The following is a 16,925-nucleotide window of genomic DNA, read 5'->3' as shown; positions in this document are numbered from 1 at the left end:
GAGTGTGCAGCATGACAGAGGAGCTGACAGAGAGCAGAGCTATGACATATATATATATAATTTTATTTTTTTACAAGCACATAGATGTTTAACAACCCATTAAAATACACCAAAATGCAGGAAATCACATCTACTTTATTCAAAAATTTCTGTGGGAGGACCTCCAGACCCCCCGCATCACCCCACTTGCCCACCCCCAAATTGCGTTCCGGCATCGATCAGTTCACAAGTGAATCCCTGTTATTTGGTTTGACTACTGCTGTTATGATTCTGTTCAGTTTTATATAAAGAGTTTTCTGTAATGATTTGAAGAAGTACATTTTTGTTCATTATATGAGTAGATAAAGTTTTAAAGTGGTTTTTGATACTGTTAATTTTCTCAAAACTCAAATTTTTTTGAAGTTGAAATTAAAAATTGTGTTAATTGTGTCTTGAATGAACAATACCCCATGTTTAAAAGTATAAAAGTTTGTAAAAGAAATCAGGTCTCTCTTGTAAATGAGTCCTCGAGGCTCAGTGGGATTAACCTACAGAAATAAAGGTTGGATGAAAAAGTATAAAAATTGTATTAACAATATTAAAGAACAGCTTATGTTACGCAAATATTTCCATTGCATTAAAGAGACAGACTGAAGAAACTTATTTAATAAACATGAGGATTGTAAGGGGGTTCCTGAATCTTTTTCTCTCCGTTAAGGGACCCCTGAACCCAAAAAGTTTGACAACTCCTGATCTAGACTTCACGATGGGGGTGTAACAAAATTGACAGCTGTATAAAGGTTAATAAATAGTGTTCTAATAAACTGGTTTGAATTGTAGGAATCCATTTTAAGTCTTGGTCCTGCTCAGGCCAACTATTTTTTCATTCAACCTTTATTTTCACAGGTTAGTCTCATTGAGACTCGGGGACTCATTTACAAGAGAGACCTATTTTAAACAAAGAACACAGATGAGGTACAGACAACAATAGACAGTAATATAAAAAAAAAACATATAAAATGAAAAGTCTTTTTATATTAGCTCATCTATCTGGTCATAATTAAACTACCGTACATATCCTCAAATAAAAATTTGTTGAGTGGTATAACAGGTAAGTTAGCTAATGTTTAAAAAAATGTTTTTACAACCCAGACTTAATAATCTTGTCCGTTTCTTTAACCGTTGATAAAATAGGGGGCTGCTCTCATACAAGAGACTTGCTTTCAGCTTATTGAGCTGTTATTCGCCTTGTCAGTGTTGTTCGTTGAAAAGTTAGTGCAGAATTTACCAGCTGCCATGTGAGAGTTTGTGTTTGAATCAAGCTGCGCACAAGTCTATCCTAATGTTGGGTGTGAAAATGGGTTTGGTTGCAATTTAAATTAAAACAGAAGACAAACATTTTCCTCTGCTGCTGACCAGAAGGTTTTTTTTATTTTTTATTTTAATGCTTTTATTTCTGTCTTTGTTTCTTTTTCTTTTTGCGATAATCAGAGATTGAATGCTAACGCTTTTTTAAAGGGTTTAAATGGAAATGTTAAAAAATCCATTCACGCTCGTCTTGCTCCCCCATTCTTCAGGCTGGCTTTGCAGTTGAATTAATTTGCCTCATCAAGTACATAATTCAAAGATATTCTGCTTGATTTGTAGTGACTTTTGTTAAGGTCAGCCGCTGCACAACCAGGCAGATGGTTGAGGTCTGCCATGTTTTTCAGTTCAGCTTTCGCTCATCTGAGTCTGACTCTTCTAACCTGGATCATGGCCAAGATGCTGTTTGTGTTTTTTTGGTTCTTTCGAAAGGAAAAAAGTGGGTAAACATAATGGATGGATGCATTGGTGTTAGAAGCATTTGTAATATGTATGCATGGGGTGGGGTATCTGGGACTCCTCCCCCAGAAAATTTTGAATAAAGTAGATGCCATTTCCTACATTCTGCTGTATTTTAATGAGTTGTGAAAGCGCTAAGCTAGCGGCACACCATACAGATGCACTAGCTAAGATGCTACAGACGCCTAGCGTGCAACAGAGGGGTACTCTCCACCCCCGCCCTGCTTCGTCCACAAAAAACCCAGAACAGGAGTGGCCCGCCGAGTGGACTTTTAGTGGTTTGATTGAACCAAACCAAACAGTGGTTTGGTTCTCCTACTAATGAAGAGGAATGAATTTGTTCTCGAAGAAATAATTGCTGCAAACATGATTTAAAAATAAGTTCAAGAAACAATGGCTTTAATTGCAATGATCACAGGTCTTCTGTGTTTTGAGAACAGCTTCGATTTGAGAAGCTACAATAAGCTGAGATGACATTTTATCGTTTTTGGATTGTACATCCAAATTTTTCATGAATGTGACATTTTAATATGCAAATGGCATACGGTGTGCAAAGAGAATGAGAGGAATGCATTATCATCTTACAGGTAAGGAATGGTGGGTACTGTTCGGGGAGACCAGTTTCCCTCTGCGTGTCCGTTTGATCGGACAGGTACTGCTCCAGAGACTTCACCTTAGTTTAAGAGGATTTATTTTACACAAAGTTAAAGCATAAGACAACAAATAACCAAAATGCATTTCGGGAGACAATAGAGGCGTACTTCAACTGAGAAGTTGCTCTGCTCAAGATTGTCTGATGCTACTTCCTGTTTTAGGATAATGTAAGCTCTTCATGAACCCGCCTCCCTCTCGGAGGGGGCTCTTCTCCTATTGGCTGACCACCTAATCAATCTGTTTAACATGGCAACCATGCCATCATATTTCTTATCTTTATAGTAAAAACTAGTTTTAACTGGCTAAAACTGGAATAACACAATCAGTCAGTCTATTCATCATTATGCAGCTTAAACCAAATTGAATGACTAGTATTTCTGGAAAGAATACATCACCCGCCACCTTTCATGTCAGAGTTTTAGACTAAGATTATCTCATGTAGTCTTTTTGGTTATAAATTGAAAATACGTGCAATCCCCTTCAATGTTGCAAGGTCTCTCACTCAAATGAATGACTGAATTAATCAGAGGAATCATTCTCAGGTAGTGCATCAAAAGGTTTAGCTATATGTCTGTAAAACTGACATTTTTGTGTTTACTAAGTTTGATTAGCTGCAGTTTTTCCCCCTAAGTTATTTGCCTTGGCAGGGCTCTCACCTCTTCAGGGATTTTTGTCAGGGAGGAGGAGAAGTGGCACGCTACGTCTGTAGCTTTTTAGTTAGTGCGTCTGTATTGCATGCCACTAGCTTAGCGCTACATCACCGCCTGTTGTTGTATGCGTATGTGTGTGTGTGTATGTGTTGGAGGGAGTGGGTGTTGTGGGTGAAGGACATTTCTGTAGACGCGGCGTTCTTCTTGGATAACAGTAGGGGTAGTAGATGCCATTGATGTGGCAGCCATCTTAAATCCTGTTGACTCCAAATGGTAATAAGTTGTAAATTTGCAATCTGTGGTAACTTCCTGAAGGTTTTAATATAATCTGCCCATTCGTTTATGAGAGCTTTTGCTAACAGACACATATGGTTGATACCAAAAGTTTATTATAAAGTTTTAGGTAAAAATATTGGCAATGTGTTGTGTTGAAAGTATGTTTTGAAGATCAAACAAGGTTGAGTCAGATCCTTTGGACGGATTCTTCTTTGTTGAAATGTTTCGTCTTTCTTGTTGATGTGATCAGTGAAATGTTGGACTTCCTGAGATTTAATTTTAACCCAGGTGTCATCAGCATACATGAACCAATGACTTGATGGTCTCCCTGAAAAGGACGTCAAGGCTCTCTTTTCTACCTCCTTCATGTACGGGTTTTTTCATTCAACCTTTATTTAGACAGGTTGGCAACAATAGGAGAAAATGGAGACCCCCATAGCACACCCATGTTTCTGCCTATAATATTGCTCCCCATATGTGAAGTAGGTTGACTCCAGGCACAGTTTCAAGAGTTGACACAGTTGCTCTATGGAAAGAGTGGTTCATTGTGATGTGTTTTTGGTATGTTGTATGTTTTGGTGATGATGTTCAGCTACTACCACACCATTTTCCAGCTCAAAATCTGTAAAATTGGCTGAGTTGTAGCATTATTTGTATGTGTTGGCTAAGATCTATTAGTTGTGATGGCCATCTTAAATTGAGTAACTCCAAACAATCAGTACTGGATTTACATTCATTGCCTGCTTTCCAAACTTTTTATTAAAATCTATCAAGTGGTTCATGAGATATTTTGCCAATCATTTTAGAGTAACCTATGCATTGGCATGCTTCAAACACTCATCTGGAATGTTCCACACCTGGAGACTGCAAATTCTAACAATTTGTCCCTTTTTTCCCCCTCCACTTACAGTCAATCAGAGAAGTGACCGGCTACGTCTTGGTGGCTCTTAATCAGTTTGAATACCTCCCGCTGGAGAACCTGCGGATCATCCGAGGCACCAAACTGTACGAGGGCCGCTACGCCCTCGCCATCTTCCTCAACTACAGGCGAGAAGGGTTCTACGGCCTGCGGCAGCTTGGTCTGCGCAATCTCACAGGTGAGATTAATGTTCACTACAAAACTTTCACTTTTGTACCTTGGCTTTCACATGCCATGCTGAGCTGAGATCATAAGTATAAAGAAAAAACACTTAAGGATGCCTCAGAGCACCTTCAAATCAAATATATTTTTATAGTTATGATGAATCATTGGTGAGAAATGTAATATAGCCTCTTAAATTCCCCTCAGAATGAATTATGGCTTCTTATTTCGAGATTTGAGCTGTAAACTATGTTACCATTTACTGCACTGTAAAAACTTGTGTTTGAGTTGTTTTATGTACTCCCACATACACACATTTTGAGGATAAATCACTACATTGGAGCTCAAATGTTAATGCCAAATTAGTGTTTGATATTTCTAAAGACTAACCCAAATCTAGATCTGGTGCAGTGTTGTAATATTTAAGTTATATCTGCACAGTCCTCATTAGGGGTGTAATGGTACGCTAAAATCATATTTCGGTTCGGTTCAGTTTCAAGGAGGGCTCGGTTCGGTTAATTTTTGGTTTAAAAAAAAAAAAGGCCAAAATAAAGACTTACAAAATTTTGAAAATATGCCAAGTAAACAAGTTAAGTCATTACAGACTTCATAGCTGGAGGTGATCTGGTGGATGAAGAAGACTCAGCTGCTATCTTCATTGACATCCTCAGACTGCAAATAACACAGAGATAAAAAAAAACACTGAGTTAATACGATTGTAATTTTAAATTAAAAAAGTTAATTAGATCTCAATAATACAATAACAATACCTTTTCTTGCACGATCATCATATGAGGTGGTTGAATATTCTCTCTCGCTCATCGTAATGTGGCAGGGCTTTAAATCTGTGGTTGGGCTTGTTGACCATCAGTTTTAGGTTTTTCGTAAATTGCTGTTACAACTTTTTGGCTGAAGTGTTGACGTGATGGGATGTCGTAGGCAGCGGGGCTCAAGAACTTTATGGTTAAAGCCGGTGCATCAGCAACATTCGGACGTAGATCCATAGATTTAAAAACTCCTACAGCTTGTGTTATTGCTTTAGACCAATCTGAATTACCTGATAAAGCTTGTTCAAATGCTGCTGTTATCAGTCTTTGCACCAACGTTCACACTTGGATGATGTCGTTTCAAGAGCGTTAACAAGTTAGACGTGTTGCTGCTGCAGATCCAATCTCCATGAAACAACGTCGACACACAGCTTTGGATTTGCGCTAGTCTTTTAACAAGAAAGCCATAATGTTCCCCAAAAGGAGACCGCAACGGGATGGCTTGTTCGTTGCCTGCTAGGCTGCTAATGCTACATGTGCTGCAAGATAATAGCGCCGTATTGAAACATGCTTAGGAACTTTAGTTCCACGGCACATCATCTCTCGTTAATAAAATTTAATGAGTGAAAAAATAACAGAAACGGTACGCACGTGGACCGAACCGAACATGCTGTACCGAAACGGTTCAATACATCCACATGTACTGTTACACCACTAGTCCTAATTAATAAATAATATAAACAGAGGAATCAAATATTTGAGGAAAATGTTTATGAAAATGTAAGGTTTTTGATTGATTAGTGTCTTTAGAATGATTTGTTCAATTAGCTTTGTAGAGATCTAGTAGAGTGCTGTATGAATGGGTAAATAAGAGCACAGATTGTAGTGTAAAGTACTTTAAGTATCTCGATAAGATAGAAAGGCGCTATATAAGTACAGTCCATTTACCATTTACCATTCCTTGAAGGAATGCATATCATCTGCCAACCTACACCATTTTGGTTAAACCTTACAGTGATATGGTGAAATCTTGGTGATGACATATCTTTGCCACTGTCGCACCAATCTTTAGCTTAGTAGCTGTAAATGGTCTAATGTCTAGTTATTATATTAGGAGATAATGAAGATCCCATAGCACACATGTCTCAGCCCATAATATATCCCCCATATGTGAAGTAGGTTGTATTGTATACCCTTGTATTGTCTTTTTGGGGAAAAAAGCCACACATTTATTTTTGGATGAATTTTATTTAATAATTTATTTTGGTGCAGATTTCTTTCTGAAAACACCTAAAAATCTTTCTAATTTTTATTTTTATTTTTATGATTGTCTGATTTTTTTCAAAAGCTCTCATAACCTCACAGTAACTTTACTATACTCTCATGTTCCTGAGGAGAAAAATCAGCCATGTTAGAAAACATAGTAAAAACAAATTAAAATCATATCATATTTATCATATCATAAAATAATGCATTCCTTTCAGTATTTTTTTCCTCGTTTTAAATATATCCCTATACTTTAGATTTTTATATTAGCCCCCTAGATGGCGCTCGACTTTTATATTTGGCAGAATCTGTAAAAATCTCCCGAGACGCAGAACAACTCATACCGGAAAAGGTACGTTTTCCCCGCCCAGAGTCTCTGTGGAGTCCCGCCTCTCATCTCATCCAAAAACAATCATTCAAGTTTGGATGTAAATAGCGAAAACTCACTGGTGATGTGCACAAGTAAACATTTACTGCTAAAAGTTGTTTCGCATGCATGCAGGCTGCAGAATCGGATGTTTTATGGCTGACTGCTGTTGGTTTATCCCAAAGCAGGACATGATTGGCAGCTGGATCGTGCATCTACAGTTCATTAGTATATTCAGGTCCGTACAAGCAAAAACTATTTAGAAATGAGCGTTTATTGTCTATTTAAAAAAAATAAAATAGACACAAAGAGTTAAAATAAAAAAAAAGTCATTAAAATTTTATTATTTTATTTCAAACTTAGATAACTGTAAAAGACTGACTAGTCGTATTTGGAAGAAAATAATGGTATTTTTAAGCAGCTAAATAAAGTGGTCGATTTTTCCCCTAAGGAGCATGAATTATCATAAACTTGGGCAATACAAGGGTTAAGGTCTAGTAGCTGTGGCAGCCATCTTGAAAAGACTAACTGATTAATGAGTCCATAACCATTGAAAATGTTCCAATGGTTGATTTAAAATCTATCTATTGGTTCACGAGTTTTTCTGCTAACAGATGCACAAAAAATATTAAACATAAAGGGCTTTTTTTTGATAGTGGTTATATTGATTTTTTTTTTTTTTTTTCAATGAATGCAATCTGTTTTCTTTTTGTTCATGTGAGAATGCATATGTAGATATAGGATTCTTTTGTGAAAAGCTGATTTTTCTGTGTTAGCTTTGTCTTCAGTTGTCTGAGTTAAGTCTTACTTTATCTTTGCTATTTTGATGTTATGCAGTAGTGCAATGACCTTCTATCCGCAGGCAGAAATAAAGAAGAAAACTCATTGTTGTTGGTTTAAATTCTTTTCTCAATATTCCTCCTCCACTTTTTTTCAACTTTTTCTACCGTCTTCTTGCTGCTCTTTCCAAACAGCCAGCTGCCTTCTATGCGTCTTATTTGCATTGATACGTTATTGAGATTGATGCAGAGTGGCAGTAAGATAGCTGGGAGGTTCACATTTTCCTGCCTGCCTGGGAATCCGGTGTTGTCTTTATTTTTAATCTCGCATTACCATTGCTCTAAGACAAGAGAGTGAGATGTCATTAAAAGTTAACTTTCTGAGTGACAACTGTCAAATCCAATCAGAGGAGAGATCTTTTTTCTCAATCTAAAAATCAAGTAATTATACCTTCTTTTTTTTTTTTACTGTGTACTGTATAAAGGAGAAAATCTAATTGTCTAAAATCTGCTGGTGTAATAAAATGTAATTAAAGATTACAAAAACATATTTTTGAACAACCTCATTTTGGAGAATGAGTTTGGTTCTGAGTCGACTGACGAACTAAACTACTCCAATCAAGGCTAGGACCAAAGTGAGCCTACTGGTCCCAATACAAGAACAGTCTAAAATATGGTTACAGTGGTTCTTGTGAATGCTTCTTTATGAGGTTTTAGACTTATAAAATATAAAATTATAGTTTTATAGGTGCATGGTTATATTAGAGTTTCACATTCGTAACTATAGAAAACACCCATTTGACCGTATTTTACCACATGGCTGGTTTCACTACACTCAAGTTCACAAGCTCGTGTCCTCTACCAGAGGCCTGGGAGCTTAGATCTTAGCTGTTTTATGACTGCACTTTTGTGGACAGAGATCTCTGAGGTTGTTTCTGGGACCTGTAGGAGCCACTCTTCCAGTTTGGTGGTCAGTGCACCAAGTGAGACTACTGACGCCTTGACTCTCCCCAACTTCTGTATTTCCTCTTAAAGCCCTTGGTATTTCTCCAGCTCCTTAAGCTCCTTCTTCCTGATGTTATAGTCACTTGGGATTGCTACATCTATCACCACTGTCTTCTTATCTTGCTTGTCGACCATCATAATGTCCAGTTGGTTAGCCATCACATGTTTGTCAGCCTGGAAGTTCCACAGTCTCCTGCCATTTTCCACCACCCTTGGTGGCATTTCCCACGTTGACTGTGGAACCTCCAGGACATATTCTGCACAGATGTTCCTGTATTTTATTCCAGCCGCTTGGTTATACTATAGCATTCCATGTATACTTTGCCTGTCTTCACCTTACATTCTTCTGTGATGTGCAGGACTGTTGACTGGGACATCTTTCCACAGTCTGCATCTTGGTGTTGATACAGTAGACCATGGCCTCTATTTATATTGTACTACCATGACCATCCATACTGTCCTTTAATCCAGCCCTCTCTTGGCCTGGATCTTACATCTTGCTATTATGTGTTGGACTGTCTCAGGGGCATCTTTGCAGAGCCTGCATCTTGTGTCTTGTCTGATATGGTAGATCCTGTTCTCTGTTGCTCTTGTGCTGAAGGCCTGTTATTGAGCTGCCATGATTAGTGCCTCTGTGCTGTCCTTCAGTCCAGCCTTCTCTATCCATTGGTAGAATTTCTTGATATCGGCCACAACCTCAATCTGCCAGTGGTAAATGACGTGCAGGGGCTTATCTTTCCATCATGGCTCCTCTTGTTTTTCCTCATCCTCATTGGGTTTCCACTGCTTCAGACATTCACTTCACATTTCGTCACTGGGGTCTTTCTTTTTTGATGAACTCCAGGTTCATTAATTGTTTTGTCCAGTAAAGTGTCATTTCACATATCAATACGAGCCCTGTACTGACATGTACAGTGTCCCTAAGATGTAAATGAACATTTGAAAAAATAAAATAAAAACAAGAAAATCACATTTGAAAAAAACAGAATTTCATTTGAAAAAACTGAGTTACATTAAGCCAAAGCCGAAGTGGCTAGAATCACATTAGAAAAAAACAGCATTAAATTTGAAAAAACGGAATCACATTACGGGCAGCACGGTGGCGCAACTGGTAGAGCTGCTACCTCTCAGCGAGCAGGTCCCTGGTTCAAACCCTGGTCCAGGGGCCTTTCTGGGTGGAGTTTGCATGTTCTCTCCGTGCATGCGTGGGTTTTCCTGGGTACTCCGGTTTCCTCCCACAGACCAAAAAACATGCATGTTAGGCTGATTGGTAACTCTAAATTGTCCTTAGGTGTGAGTGAGAGAGTGAATATTTGTTTGTCTCGTTTGTCTCTATGTGGCCCTGTGATGGACTTGCGACCCATCCAGGGTGTACCCCGTCCCTCGCACATTGATTGCTGGACATGGGCACCGGCGACCCCGTGACCCAAAATGGAAGAAGCGGGTAAAGATAATGGATGGATGGATGGAATCACATTAGAAAAAACGGAATTACATTAAGCCAAAGTGGAAGTGGCCCGAATCATTTTAGAAAAACAGAAATACATTAAAAAAAATGGAATCACATTTGAAAAAAACAGAATCACATTTGAAAAAACAGAATTACATTAAGCCAAACAGGAAGGTTTTTTTTTATTTAAAAAAAAACATTATTAACAGTATAAAACCGAACAACAGAACAATATACAGTACATTCTGATGCATGCTCAATAATCCAGGTTGAAAAATCTAAAAATGTTAAGTCAGGTCCTCTGGAGGCCTCCATATTCAACTGTCCCCTCTTACAGTGCTGTTATTGCTAGTATTACTCAGCCCCCTGTGAATATTAAACAGCCATCAGGGTGCTAATGATCCATTGTTAGGCCGATGGTCCTCCTTGATCATGTGAACAGCTGGTTTTGGCTGTCAGCAGCAACTGATTGATCCACTATGAGAAGGTGCTATTTGTAAAAGTGAGCTGAATACAGCTCCTCAGACTGAAGAAGACTTTCAAATGAAAGACGAAACGTTTCTACGATTTTATTTATTTATTGTTGTTGTTTTTTGAACATCCAGAGGACCTGACTTAACTTTTTTTAAGAATATACAGTACACACATATCTCCGTTGTGTGTACTGTATATTGTTCTGTTGTTCGGTTTTATGCTGTTAATAAAGAAAAAAATAAATAAATAAATAAAACTTCCTGGTTGGCTTAATGTAATTCCATTTTTTCAAATGGAATTCTGTTTTTTGTAATGTGATTCAGGCCACTTCCGCTTCGGCCACTTCCGCTACGGTCACTTCTGCTCTGGCTTAATGTAATTCTGTTTTTCTAATGTGATTCTGTTTTATTCCAGATGTAATTCTGTTTTTAATAATGTGTTTCGGGCCACTTCTGCTTCGGCCACCTCTGCTTTGGCTTAATGTAATTCCGTTTTTTCAAATGTTATTCCGTTTTGGTTTTTTTTTTCAAATGTTGTTCATTTACACCTTAGGGCCAAAGTAGACATAGGCTAAAAGGCCACTCAGTGAGAAGGAAGCCATTACTCTGAAAGCAACAGAAAAAAAAGACATATTGCATTTAGAAAATGTACACAAGGACAAAGACCTTAACTTGTAGAATGAACTGTAGTCTGATTAAACTGAAATTTAATTGCTTGACCATAATGAGCATTATTATATTTAAAGGAAGAAGGTTGACCTTAAGCATACTGCCAAATAGTTACAAAGTAAGATAAGGACAACAAAGTCAATGGTTTGGAGTGGCCATCACAAAGTCCTGATCTCTGTCTCACAGAAAATCTGTGGGCAGAGCTGAAAAGACAACCTATAAACCTAACTCTGTTCCACCAGTTCTGTCAGGAGGAATTAGACAAGAGTCTGACAAATTATTGTGAGAAGCTTCTGGAAGAAACTCCCAAACAAGTTGACCCAAGTTAGACAATTTAAAGGCAAAGCTTTCAGATACCAAGAACGTGGATGAAAACTTATCACTGAAGAAAGTAATACAAATTATTATATCTCATTATAAAAGGATTTAGCAAATAGAAATACTTTTGGGAATCCAAACTGACATAAAACAGGAAAGGTTTAGTTTGATTTCAGACATTAAAAAAGGCTCTACAGTATATGTTTTTTATACAGTGTACATGAAAACATATGACATTAGTTATATACTTTGACATAAATGTATAGCATGCTTTTATTGTAAGAAATATAATGGCAAATCATAGGCATCACATTCATTTAGTCCCCCTCACATAAAATGGGGCACTACATCTGTAGCATCTTACCTAGCTACTGTAGCTAGTGCTACAGAGCACTACATATGTAGCATCTTAGCTAGCGCATCAGTATTGCATGGTGCTAGTTTAGCGCTACGTTAGTGCTGACAGTTGTTGACCGAGGTGGGGGGGTTAGGATGTGTGAGAGAAGTAGAGCATGCTCTGTTTACACAAGGAGAGCTGTTGGTCAGGCTACTTTTTGTTGCTCTCTAAAATAATTATTGAATCTAATGTTTACTTATGTAGGTAAATGTAGATGTTTAACAACCCGGTAAAATACACCAGAATGCAGGCAATGACATATACATTAACAAAGTCCATGCTCAATAATTCCGGTATACAATCCAACAATTTTCAGTCAGGTCATCTGGACAGTTTATTTTGTTTGTGCGCTGAAACATTTCACCTTCCATCCAGAAGGCTTCATCAATCTAGGTAACACACAACACAAAACTGATTCTTCCCCCAACAGCTTACTACAAAGTGGAACAAACCAGTTATGTTGGTGCTAAGATGGTCTCTTTGGCACGCCCCCCCTCCGGTGTCAGCCCTCTCCCTCGTCAACAGTCATGTCAAACTGGTTCAAAACCAACAAAGTCCATACTCAATAATCCAGGTATACAATCCAACAATTTTCAGTCAGGTCATCTGGACAGTTTCTTTTTTTGTGTGTGTGTGTGTGCTTTAACGTTTCACCTTCCATCCAGAAGGCTTCATCAGTCAAGGAAACACACAACACAAAACTGATTCTTCCCACAACAGCTTACTCAAGAGTGGAACAAACCAGTTATGTTGGAGCCTTCTGGATGGAAGGTGAAACATTTCAGCACAAACAAAGAAAATAAAACTGTCCAGATGACCTGACTGAAAATTGTTGGACATCTACATTATTTAAAATTTTCTGAGGGACGACACCCAGACCCCTCAACAGTGACACCCCCCCCCCCGCCCCCCGCCACATTACAAATGTTTCTGATGCTATTGTAGCCAAATATTAAGTTACTATAGTTAAAAAATATATATATATATTGTATCACAAGCAATAATAGCAATTGTTTTTCCAATAGTAAAATAAAATAATAGTAGTGTCAAATTGGGTGGTATATAAATTAGGACATATGTTTTAAAAAAATCCTTTATACTTTAGTTATTTTAAATTAATATGTAAACTCATAGCACGGTGGCGCAACTGGTAGAGCTGCTGCCTCTCAGCGAGCAGGTCCTTGGTTCAAACCCCGGTCCATGGGCCTTTCTGGGTGGAGTTTGCATGTTCTCTCCGTGCATGCGTGGGTTTTCTCCGGGTCCTCCGGTTTCCTCCCACAGTCCAAAAACATGCATGTTAGGCTGATTGGTAACTCTAAATTGTCCCTAGGTGTGAGTGAGAGAATGAAAGGTTGTTTGTCTCGTTTGTCTCTATGTGGCCCTGTGATGGACTTGCGACCCGTCCAGGGTGTACCCCGCCCCTCGCACAGTGATTGCTGGACATGGGCACCAGCGACCCCCGTGACCCAAAATGGAATAAACGGGTAAAGATAATGGATGGATGGTTGGATGTAAACTCATATATTATTATTTTAATTATATTATAAATAATTCAGTTTTTTTTTTTTTATGGTGATAAACAGTATTTTATAGTGTACATGTAAAATTCTTCCAGATCAGACTTGTTAGTTCAATGCTTGCTACTTTATTTTTAATCTTGTTAGATTTTTAGAGAAATCTTCTGGTTATTTTGCTCACTGGGATGCAGGACACAATCATTGTTGTCCTTCCAACATGAATTCAACAAAATCCTCTTCGTCCCATTGATGGCTGAGTGAGCAAAAATCACGTCCAGCACGTATGTCCCCCAAAGCTTTGCCAAAGAACAAAGACAAACTCCCAAGAAACTGCCAATTCTCGATGATCTGTTCACAGTGAGGTAGCTGAAGTGGTTCATTGGACTTAAAAATACAATATTTAACAGTTTTCTTGAAAATTTTAAAAAAGAAATATAAAAAAAATCATATACAGGGAGATCAAACAAACTGGGCTCAATCTTAAAATTCTCCAAGACACTGGAATGGTGTTTTATTTTGCCTCAGGTTCCTTCTTTGGCAAAGACTTTTCTGTTTTATTCCCTTTTCCCTAGTCAGAATTATCATTTATCCACGTTTCTTTTTGAATTATTTCTGCTGCCAACTCCATGCAAGATGTTTAACAGAAAATCCCAAGTCAGTTTTTTTGCTCTGCAGCAACTCTAAGTCCCCCAAATGCTCACTGTAAAAAGTTGGACCGCTGAAATTTATCGCAGACCATTCCACTTTTGGCTGATGGTTTTAGGGCTGATGGTCTTGAAGCAAACAGCGATCCATATAAAAAGGACAGATTTATTGTGATGAGCAGCGTTTTATGGCGTCTGAATGCAGTGAAGGACTGAGAAGAGGTTTTTAAGGGGCTCTCTGCCATTGGACACTAGTGAAACAGCAAAGAGCATACCTGTTTGGCAAACTCCTCAAAAAGAGATAAATTACCGGTAGGTATATCTGTTTCTCCGATTGAGTCATGATGAATATTAAACTGCTTCTGATGTTCTTTGGCAAGTAAACTGAGAATATCATTTGAAAGGGATCTCCAACTAGTTGGAACAATAGACTTAATTTGGTAAACAATTACTTCAGCTATAAAAAGGGGACCATAAAATTACCGTAGGCTGTTTATTTTTTATAATTATTGTTATTTTGATTTAATGAGACATAGACATTGCCATTTAGTTTTTGTTGCAATGCATTCTGGGTAAATGATGTAGTCAGGTTGCTTCGTTGCAAGCTCCAGTCAGCTTGAATGCTAAGTTTAGCCATTATCTGACATTCAGTCTTTTAATTTGAACTGGAGCGCATTGACAGAGGGAAGGACGGAGAAATATTGCCACTTTTGGATTAACTCCAGAGCCAATAGCGTTAGCTTGGGAGCTAATAGCATTAGCTAAGGCGCTAGTTTATACGACGTTAGCTCCAGAGCTAATAAATTAAACATCACAAGTTAATCATATTTTATCATTTTGACCCATATATCATAAGGACTAATACAAAATATAACTTTATTGTCACCTCATAACATTTTATCTTTGACCCCTTGTGTTTTAGTCTCCACTACAACCGATGTACGTCATCAGCCCATAATGCATTGCACGGGTAAAACTAATGGCAACATCCTTAGGTGAAAAATGTAATAAACAAATATATTTTTTAAGTAATTATGAATTTTCACGTGCCAAAAACAACTTTTAGTAGAATAGAGAAATAACAACATATTAAGGCCAATATGTGCAAGTAGTCAGAGACCACTTTAAAAAGGGGGGAACAAACAGCATCATTATAAGGTAAATAGTTTGTTTAATTTTTGATTAATGTTGCAAGAAAAAAAAAAAAAAATAGTCAGTATTTATCATCCATCCATCCATCCATTATTTTTACCTGCTTCTTCCTTTTTGGGTCACTGGTGCCCATATCCAGCAATCACTGTGCAAGAGGCGTGGTACACCCTGGACAGGTTTCCAGTCTATCACAGGGACACAATGAGACAAGCAAGACAAACAACCATTCACTCTCTTACTCACAACACCAATCAGTCTAACATGCATGTTTTTGGTCTGTGGGAAGAAACTGGAGTACACGGAGAAAACCCACACATGCACGGAGAGAACTCCACCCAGAAAGGTCCCCGGCTGGGATTCGAGCTGGCAACCTTCTTGCAGAGAGGCGACAGCTCTACCAACCGAACCACTGTACCACCCAGTAAATAATAATAAATGCAAAATGTTCTCATGGCTCGGTAGAAGGTAAAAGCCAACAATGTTGCTGCCTGTGCTTGTTAGCAAAATATATCATGACCTACTAGGCAGATTTTATTGAAACTTTCAGAATGTAATAGTTTGACCTTTATCAGGTATAACATAAATCATTAACTTTTAGTGTCAATCCAATACAAAGTAGCTTCTATAGCCAATAAATAATAGTCAACACAAAAACAGATATATCTGAGTCAGTTTGACAGATATTGCAACAAACATTTATATGGTTGTAACTAAAAGTCATTCACAAGACATATTTTAGGAACAACAACTCGCAATATAGCATCAGATCAAGCATAAAGTTACTTTCAAAGTTCGGCCAAAAATGTTTAAATGCTTTACCTTCTCAACATAAAATGATCTTTGCCTAAAATTCTAGTCTGAAAGGCTAAGAGTAATATGCATTCCCTCAAACAATGATTAATCTTTAATTTTGGAGTTTGCATATATTTGGTGGGTAAAACGTACCTCTTTTTCACCAGTAAAGTTCTCAAAAAGCTTCTGCCTGTCGATTTCACACTCAGCACAACTACTGTTTTTAACAATGCCGGGATGGACGCCTCACATCTCCAGACTTTATTCTGCACCATCTGAGGCTCGCCCAATGCTGCAATTAAGCCAGCTACAACAATGCATATAGATCAGCACTGCTCCTCTCGGTTCCCACTCTACCTCTACTGGGAGAAGAATGCACAATACGGTATTTTTCTCTTTTAAGCCGGCAATTAGAGCAGCGGATGATTTCCATTATTTCCTAACAATGATAAGGATGCTACTATACAGGTAGATGCATGTAAAGCAACAAGGACAGCCTGAGAACATACAAAGTACAAAAGTCATATATATATATATATATATATATATATATATATATATATATATATATATATATGCATCTGCTGGCTTCCTTGAATATCTTACTAATTGGTTTTTTTATGTATGTGAATATTTTTGTACAGTGCCCTGAGACAACTTCTGTTGTGACATGGAGCTATAGAAATAAACTGAACTGAATAAAAAAAAGTTTAATATATTACCTGAAAAACACTTTTTTTCCAGCACAGCCAGTAGGCTATGTGCTGGTGGGATTGTTGGGGTGTAGTGAAGCACTACTATGGTACTAATGCTAGGTTTGAGCTGCTATAATCTCCAATCCATGTCCAAAAGTAGCAGAGCTGTC

At 37.9% G+C, this 16,925-nt stretch overlaps 1 protein-coding gene across 1 annotated transcript in view; it reads left to right on the top strand.

The window, feature by feature from the left end:
* LOC119429101 (receptor tyrosine-protein kinase erbB-4) overlaps nt 1-16,925 on the top strand; it is a 297,900-nt gene that overhangs the window by 49,793 nt on the left and 231,182 nt on the right. Inside the window, exon 3 of the mRNA XM_037696818.1 lies at nt 4,294-4,480. Coding sequence (XP_037552746.1) covers nt 4,294-4,480 — 187 coding nt within the window. The remainder of the gene's footprint in view (nt 1-4,293; nt 4,481-16,925) is intronic.

The sequence above is a fragment of the Nematolebias whitei genome, chromosome 23 (genome assembly GCF_014905685.2).
Source record: "Nematolebias whitei isolate Nwh7 chromosome 23, NemWhi1, whole genome shotgun sequence".
Lineage (NCBI taxonomy): Eukaryota > Metazoa > Chordata > Actinopteri > Cyprinodontiformes > Rivulidae > Nematolebias > Nematolebias whitei.
This window is presented reverse-complemented; position numbering and strand designations above follow the sequence as displayed.